The sequence below is a fragment of the Esox lucius genome, chromosome 1 (genome assembly GCF_011004845.1).
Source record: "Esox lucius isolate fEsoLuc1 chromosome 1, fEsoLuc1.pri, whole genome shotgun sequence".
Taxonomy (NCBI): Eukaryota; Metazoa; Chordata; class Actinopteri; order Esociformes; family Esocidae; genus Esox; species Esox lucius.
The window spans coordinates 29860182-29869139 of NC_047569.1; the positions used below are offsets into that span (position 1 = coordinate 29860182).

The 8958-nt window shown below is 43.6% G+C and overlaps 1 protein-coding gene across 1 annotated transcript in view; it reads right to left on the bottom strand.

Moving 5' to 3' along the window:
• The window catches only part of lrrc75a (leucine rich repeat containing 75A), a 37150-nt gene that overhangs the window by 13351 nt on the left and 14841 nt on the right, over nucleotides 1-8958 (bottom strand). The window contains exon 3 of the mRNA XM_010893808.4: nucleotides 4553-4665. Coding sequence (XP_010892110.2) covers nucleotides 4553-4665 — 113 coding nt within the window. The remainder of the gene's footprint in view (nucleotides 1-4552; nucleotides 4666-8958) is intronic.

An 8958-nucleotide genomic window follows, 5' to 3' on the forward strand; every position in this document is an offset into this window, starting at 1 on the left:
CTCTGATCTAAGTAAATATTTGTCAAATCCATCATGACTTGATTGTTGTAACGTAGTTACTTTTTAGATTTTTAAATATTTCTCTGTTTGTTCAGCATAACTATGAAACAGTCCTTTTCATGTTTAGGGAAGTGGCTGCTTAATGCCACACCCCACTTCATATAAGCTAGTAGTGTAGAAAAAAGACAGAAATTGGTGGTTGTAGTAAAAAAGAAATCTAGGTTTTATGCAGTTTATTGGTGATGATGACATGAACATGAAGTATATTGGAGTTGACATCAAATTTCTATCTCAACATAGAGTAAAATACTTAAACAAATAATATCCCAACTGTACAGTAGGTCCATTTTGCTGGGAAGCAATGACGAGATTTGTGATGTCACCCACATATGTTTCTATTTTTAGTCTGGACCTCCATTAACCTCTATACCGCATCTATTGTCCTGTGCACAATTAGGAATTAGAACACTCAGAACAATTGAATTAATCAAATGATTGAATAGAATCTCGGTGCTGTTCAAAACAAAAAGCACTCAACATAAGTGAACTACCGGAAGTTCACACATTAGGTTTCCTAGCACATCTTTTGACCAACTCGCTTGACCTGGAAATGGGGTTTGGGACACACAAATTTGTTTCCCCCGTGTGAATCTGTCTGCATGTGTTTGTCAGAGTCCATCTGCTCAAGTGCTCCTGTCACCTATGCTAATTAGGTAGTAGCTAATTAAACCTGAGGCAAAAGGCATTAACAGGCCTGTCTCATCAACCTAGGAGAGGCCTGGTGACAAATTCCATTCAAATGAAGCTAAAGACATCCACAGAACACATGTTGTGAAAACCTGGGCTTCAGCCTCACTCCACAGGCTTCTGGTATACAGTAAACCCCCAGCTATCCGCGGTTCCACATTCGCAAACTCAAGTATGCGCAGACATTTTTCAGAAATTCTAAAAACGCACTAATTTCAGCCATCCAAGCGTCGATCCGGTTGCAAATATAAAAAATAATATAAAGTAAACTGTCCATTACATAACGATTATGCAAATAAATGGTCACACGCACAAAATGTTGTTTTCCTAGATGCGATTGTATTGAATTAATACTTATCCGCGATTTGTGTCACTATGTAGAACCGATCCCTCACGGATATGGGGGATGTACTGTACATAAGATCTCTGTTGACACCTTGATCATCTGGCTACTATACAAGATCTCAGGTTTGGTTAGTGTTACAGACACCTTTTGTATCTACCTTGTTGGATAGTTCTGCCTTTTCATATAAAGTACCTCATGTTTGGAATAGTATCCAACTAGAATTTTTGTCTCCCTGGTTACATAATACAAAATGTATTTTGAACCTGGGTTCGAACACTAAATAATAAGACCTGGGTTCCAATACTAAATAGTAAGACCTTGGTTCGAATACTAAATAATAAGACCTGGGTTCCAATACAAAATAACAAGACCTGGGTTCCAATACTAAATAATAAGACCTGGGTTCCAATACTAAAAGCTAAATATGGAGCTGGCTTTCAATGGTACAAATATAACCAAAAGTGCGAACTACTCCTACTATCACAGCACCCAGACTGAAGCAAACGATTACAACCTCATTTCCAAAAACATTGGCACGCTGCGTAAAATGCTAATAAAAACAGAATACAATGATGTGCAAATCATTAATCCCTATATTTAATTGAAAATAGTACAAATACAACATATCAGATGTTAAAACTGAGAAAAATTACTGTTTTTAGAAAAATATATGCCCATTTTGATTTTGATGCCAGCAACATGTTTAAAAAAAGTTGGGACAGGGGCATGATTACCAGTGTGTGTTGAATTTCAAATTTCGATTCATCAGACCACAGGACAGTTTTCCACTTCGCCTCAGTCCATCTTAAATGAGGTCAGGCCCGGAGAAGGCGGCTGCAACATACTGTGTTCACAGACAGGGGTTTTCGGGAGTTCCTGAGCCCATGTAGTGATTTCCACTAGAGAATCGTGTCTGGTTTTAATTCAGTGCCGCCTGAGAGCCCGAAGATCACAGCCATCCAATATTGGTTTCCGGCCTTGTCCCTTGCGTCCAGATTCTCAGAATCTTTTAATGATATTATGTACTGTAGAAGATGAGATCCCCAAACTCTTTGCAATTTCACGTCGAGAATCTGTATTCTTAAATTGTTACACTATTTGCCTGCGCGGTCTTTCACAGAGTGGTGAACACCTCCCCATCTTTACTTCTGAAAGACTCATCCTCTCTGGGATGCTCTTTTATACCCAATCATGTTACTGACCTACAACCAATTCACTTAATTAGTTGTGAGATGTTCCACCAGGTTTTCTTTAGCATTACAATTGTTTTTTTAACATTTCCAGTCTTTTGTTGCCTCTGTCCCAACTTGTTGTGTTCCTGGGCATATATTTTTCAAGAAACAATAAAATTTCTCCGTTTCATCATCTGATACGTTGTCTTTGTACTATTTTCTATTGAATACAGGCGATAAATGATTTACACATCATTGCATTCTGTTTTTCTTGACATTTGACACAGCGTCCCAACTCTTTTTGAAATGGGGTTGTAAAAGATTGGAACAATCGTTTAATAGGGGTTATCATATGCAGATCACATGAGACAGAGAGTTAACCGTGAGAGGGAGGAAACTGAGAAGAGAGAAAGAGGAGAGGGAGAAGACAGAAAAGAGGAGCGAAGAGATGCTGGAGGCGTGTCCTGTAGCCACTTGGGTAATTACAGATAGGAAGGCAGTGTTAAGGAGGACCCGGAAAACACTAACAATCACAATGCTTCAGGGACAGACTGCACTCTTTAACTCTGTAATACAACCCAGACGGTTCCTTCCAACTACTGTATGTGACAAGAAAATTGATGGAGCAAAGAAATGGTTGGTTGTCTGGGAGGAGTTTTCACACGTGGAGAACAGTGTCACGAGAGCCTTCTTGAAACAGTAAGAAAATGGCGTCCTGATTGGTGACATGTTGTCCGGGCAGCACGACGGTGTTTCCACTCCAAAACCCAGAACAACACAAGGCTCCATCCATCAAAAGTTATGTATTAACCGAGATTCTGCTCCTTTTTTCCTCCCAAATAGGGTCTTTTGAACAATTACATTGGATGTTTTCACATAAGACGTTAACAGCGTTTTACATTTCAGCCGTCTAACAGACGCCTATCCTGTCCAGACGGACTTACAGTTCATACAGCTGAAGAAGCGATGCAGGTGGGATGACCAGACGACTCAGTAGGACCTAGTAGACTTCAGTCAGTGTGTCACAGACAAACCGGGAGGCTCTCCCACTGTCCCAAGGACAAAAACCAAGGCTACTGTAGGACCCAGAAGCCCGGGTGTTAATCATATCAGAACTGTTACGTGGCTCTGACCTCCCGATGTTATCTTTATAGAAGTAGACTTACTTGAACAGTCATCAATCTAATTCTACGGCACCCACGCCAGACTGTCAGAGCCATGCAAATGTAATTATGTTGTCATGGTCGGAGCCATGTATGGGCCTAACGTGATTAAAGCCTGGTGCTGTGCTCTACGGCATCAGCAACACAGTATTTACGCTTCTATGGTTTGGATTTCTATACTGATTACACTGGAACAATAGGGAGATGGGGGAATTCAGAGCTGTAATGAAGCCAAGGACTTGAGACAGAGAGAGCTGAGGAACATGTGGGCTGTAATCCCCTGTGTGTTGGTATATGTGTGTTTGTGAGTGTGTGTATGAGAAAGAGTGTAGGTTGGATGGGTGGGGTTGGTCGGGTTTCGGTGGCGGATGGGTGGGGTTGGGCGGTGGATGCGAGGGTTTCGGTGGTGGATGTGTTGGTTTGGGTGGAGGATGTGTGGGTTTGGGTGGAGGATGTGTGGGTTTGGGTGGAGGATGTGTGGGTGTGGTTGGGTGGAGGATGTAAGGTGGATGGTTTGGGGTGGGTGGGGTTGGGAGATTGGTTGGGTGGAAGATGGGTGGAGGAAAGGTGGTGGATAGGGGTTACTTTATATTAGGAAAATGACTGATTGCAGCTGTTGACTCATGGTGATGGAGGTCAGGATCGGACTCGTTCTGGTACATTAGGCAGCAGAATATGGACCAGATTAGGTGGACATCCACCTACACACTCGAAGAAGGCAAATTCTGGAGCGCAGTTCCCTGGTGCAGGCCAACAAGGAGAGTGACAAGAGAAGCAATTGGGGGAAACAACAGAAAGGCTGTTGAAAAGGAGAGACGTCTGTGGAACAACCTGCTCACCGCTCCAGATGTTATTCCCTAGTTAAACGGGCAGTTCTAACACGCTGGGACTTTATATTTTGTTCATATTTTGATGTCTTCTCTACTATACTACAATGTGGAAAATAGTAAATATAAAGAAACACTGCTGAATGAGTAGGTGTCCAAACATTTGACTGGTACACTATCTAATAGAAAAGACAAATATTCTTAATTTGTTTTTGGCTCATTAACCTGTACCACTATTTTTTGGGGACACAAAAACACACACACACACACACACACACACACACACGGTCTCCTCACCATGCCTGTGGCTTCCTCTTCAGTATGCCCTGCCGTCTCCACTGTGAGTGAGGGCTCAGGTGATAGGTCAGCTGACGACACACCTTCTCCATGGCGCCCAGAGAATCCTCCCCCTGACGGAGCGACAGAAATACACAGAATGGGAAGGAGACAGAAAGGGGCAGAGAGCCCGGGTTAACATCATCCGAAAAGGGTCCGTTCCTTCTGCCTTGGTCTCTTCTGACAGGAGAGAAGCATAGGGATTAAAATAAATGGCGTGTGGAATGCTGATGGACTGTTCACTGTCTGGCTCACTTCACTACAGCCATTAGCAGACCATGACTGCAGGGCACCCAAGAACTTCAAATATTCATACTGTGACTCCATGTGCTGTAGCATGGTCTGCCTAAGTGTCTGTTTCATTCTCTGGAAACTAGTCCTTTCTTTGCATATTATTTTTTAAATGATTTGAATAAAGTGCTACCCTGTTTCTCCTCCCTCTCGATTTCATGATATCTGTTGTGTAGGCGCTTGGAGGACCGTGCGTTCTCTGGCCAGAAAACCACGATTGAGCTTGCAGGCGCTAGACCTACCCCAAGGAACTGGTACGAGTGTGGCGTACCACCAGACTGTGCTAAGCCAATTTGCCCCATCCTCCTCGGGACTCCAGAGTACTGCCGGTAAGCAGGGACCAGGATTCAAACGCCTGGCCACAATGATGCAGCTGTACTGCGAGGCAGTGCACTTCCACGTTCTGGATTCAGATGAAACCATTAGATCACTGCGCTTCTGGAAAACCTGAGAAACACTCAGCATTGATGGGAGGTGTTCAGAAACATAACACTGGTAAACCCATGCCAGGGAGTCAGGAGTCAGGGCAGATTCCTGGACACAGATTCATCCTAGTCCGGGGCTAAATAAAATTCCCATTTTGATTTTCCATTGAGCTTGATTATACAATACTGTCTGTGACTTCGTCAACGTCCTATTGGCTAATGGGCTATTTTGCACCTAGATAACCTGTCAGTCGTTGTTCTGGGTAATGACCAAACAGTAAATAGAAGCCATTACGATATATGGGGCCACAGAGTTATACAAGGAGAGACAGTATGACTAAACAGCCTCTGGTTCAGCCCAGTTAGAGTCTCAAGAGTCTGCTCTGATGCCCTGTAGTGATATTATGTGTGTGTGTGTGTGTGTGTGTGTGTGTGTGGTTTCCAGCTCCCTGCCAGTGTTATATGGAGGTCAAACATGTTACATTATTGATACTGATATATTCCTTTCTCGCTCTCCAGTCTCTTCCGCCTCTGTCTCTCTCTCACTATCTCTCTTTGTCTATGTCTGTTTCTACCCCACTCTCCCTTTGTTTCTGTTTTACCCCTCTCTTCCCCCTCTTGGCTCTTCTATGGTGCTCACCGATGAAAAATTTGATGGTGCTTTTTTCAAACCCATATAGGCTTTTTATGTTGAAATACTAATGGTACACTGTAATAAGGTTTTTACTGTAAACATCAAATATTTACTGTAAGTATTTTGCAAATCTTCACTGTAACCCCTTTTCATTTGGCTTTATGAGTAACATTTCCCTCTTCATGTGGCTGTGTTGTAAATGTGTTTCTGGAGAACGGGCCGTTAAAAGCCTCTCTTTGTCTATCCGAGCTGTAGCGTGCTCGTCCCCAGGGGAACAGGAGGTGGGCGGAGAGGAAACCATCAGTCTGTTATTGATCGGCAATACTCAGCACGGGCGCTAACTCACTGGCCACAGATCAAATGGCTCCCTATTCCCTACATAGTGCACTCCTTCTGAACAGGGCTCATAGGATGCTTGTTCACAGTAGTGCACTAAGTAGGGAATAGGGAGCCATTTGTGCTTGATGCGGAGGGATCCTCCTCCATGCTGTGTCCACTGTCTTCCAGATGTCTACAACAACCAGCTGGCCTTGCCTCGGACGGACAGGCAGGCAAACAGAAACACAGACAGGCAGAGCGACAGATAGGCAGGCAAAAAGGAAGACAGACAGGCAGGCAGGTAAAAAGGAAGACAGACAGGCAGGCAGGCAAAAAGGAAGACAGACAGGCAGGCAGGCAAAAAGGAAGACAGGCAGGCAGAAAGTATGACAGACAGACAAGTAAGCTGACAGGCAGACATTTACCTCACAAATCTACTAGCCTTTCCCGGGATAAACAATGTCATGATACCGGTAAATAATATCAATTGTTATGAACAACGTGATTTGAAGCGAAACCTTTAAATTATATGCAATGTGTAAATGTGTCTTCTCTATGGCCTTCTCACCTCTATAGTTCACATAATCAATAAACACTTAGTGGTTTACTTTCCTGTAAGCCTAGGCACACAAAGTCAGACATAGTACAAGTGACCTTGAAATGAGCTTAATACATTAACAACACTGGTTTCAATTTGAGCAACCGATAGATCTACCTTCTTTCATAAATGCTCTCTCTTCAAAAACCAGCCCTACGATCGGTTGTCCGCTAATTATAATGTGCATGAGGTTTACCAGTTAGGCTTGCCCATCTAACAGACCTATGCTACACTTCAGCATGAACAGAGCCAGTACCGGGGAGGACTCAACGGGAGACACCCCTGACCTACACCTGCCAGTCACTGAGATATGGAGAGTGTTCTCCACAGGTGAAGAGACAACACCTACACTGGTTAAACTGCTAATGTCTCAGTATGACGGGGGTCCGCAGGCATTCTATGCTTCATTTAAACAGAAAGTCATGATTAAAAACTGACGTTTAAAGTAGGATCCAGAGTGCTGATTACTGACGAACAAATTAAAAGGAATGCAAATGAATACAGTTAGGTCTGGATATAATTGTACACTGACACAAGTTTTGTTAATGTGATTCGAGGGTCCTCACATCCAAATTGGAGGAAGGGTATAGGAAGAAAATATATAATAAAACAAATAATAAAAGAGGGGGCTATAATATGTAGCCCCCTCTTTTTCAAGGGACCAAAAGTAATTGGACAATTGACTCAAAAGCTGTTTCATGGCCAGGTGTGTGCTATTCCTTTGTTATTTCTTCATCAATTAAGCAGGTAAACGGTCTGGGGTTGATTCCTGGTGTGGCATTCGCATTTGGAAGCTGTTGCTGTGAACCCACAACATACGGTCAAAGGAGCTCTCAATGAAAGTGAAACAGGCCATCCTTAGGCTGCAAAAAAAATCCATCAGAGAGATAACAGGAACATTAGGAGGGGCCAAATCAACAGTTTGGTACATTAGGAGAAAAAAATAATAATCTGGTGAGCTCTGCGACACAAAAAGGCCTGGATGTCCATGGAAGACAACAGTGGTGGATGATCATAGGATCCTTTCCATGGTAAAGAAAAACCCCTCTACAACCTCCAGCCAAGTGAAGAACACTCTCCAGGATGTAGGCATATCATTATCCAAGTCTACCATAAATGTGAGACTTCACAAGAGCAAATAGGTTCACCACAAGGTGCAAATCATTCATAAGCCTCAAGAATAGAAAGGCCAGATTAGATCCCAGTTCTGGAACAGCATTTACTGGACAGATGTAACTAAGCTAAACCTGTACCAGAATGATGGGAAGAAAAAAGTATGGAGATTGCTTGGAACGGCTCGTGATCCGAAGCATACCACATCATCTGTAAAACACAGTGGAGGCAGTGTGATGGCATGGGCATGCATGGCTTCCAAAGCTCACTGTGTCACAAGTGTTTATTGATGATGTGACAGAAGACAGAAGAAGCCGAATTAATTCTGAGTGGAATATTCTGCAATGGCCAAGTCAATCACCTGATCTCAACCCGATCAAGCATGGATTTTATTGTGCTGAAGACATAACGTAAGGCAGAAAGACCCACGAACAAACAACAACTGAAGACAGCTGCATTAAAGGCCTGGCAAAGCATCACAGAGGAGGAAGCCCAGGGTTTGGTGACGTCCATGCACTCCAGACATCAAGCAGTCATTGCTTGTAAATGATTTTTGACAAAATATAAAAAATGAACATTCGATTTATGATTGTTGTCACGTTCTGTAGCTGGAAGCAGGAGTCACATGCAGGGAGGTAGCTTGAACATAGATCACAACAGAACGGTGTGAAACAAACAATAACCCACGACTCCTCCTAACTAACAAACAGACAGACATATATCTAACCTAATCACACACAACAATGAACAGGTGGAAAAGGGGGCGGTGGCTTCACAAGGCTGGTGACGCCGACCGGCCTGAGGAGGGACACATGGAAAGAAGGGTGAACACGCATGTTAACCGGCAGTTGAAGCGTGTACGTCACCTCGTTGACCCTCCTCAGGACTTTATATGGCCCCACAAACCGCGGGCCCAGCTTCCGGCAGGGCAGGCGGAGGGGCAGGTTCCGGGTCAAGCTGCGTTCCACGTCTCCTCCGCATGCCAGAA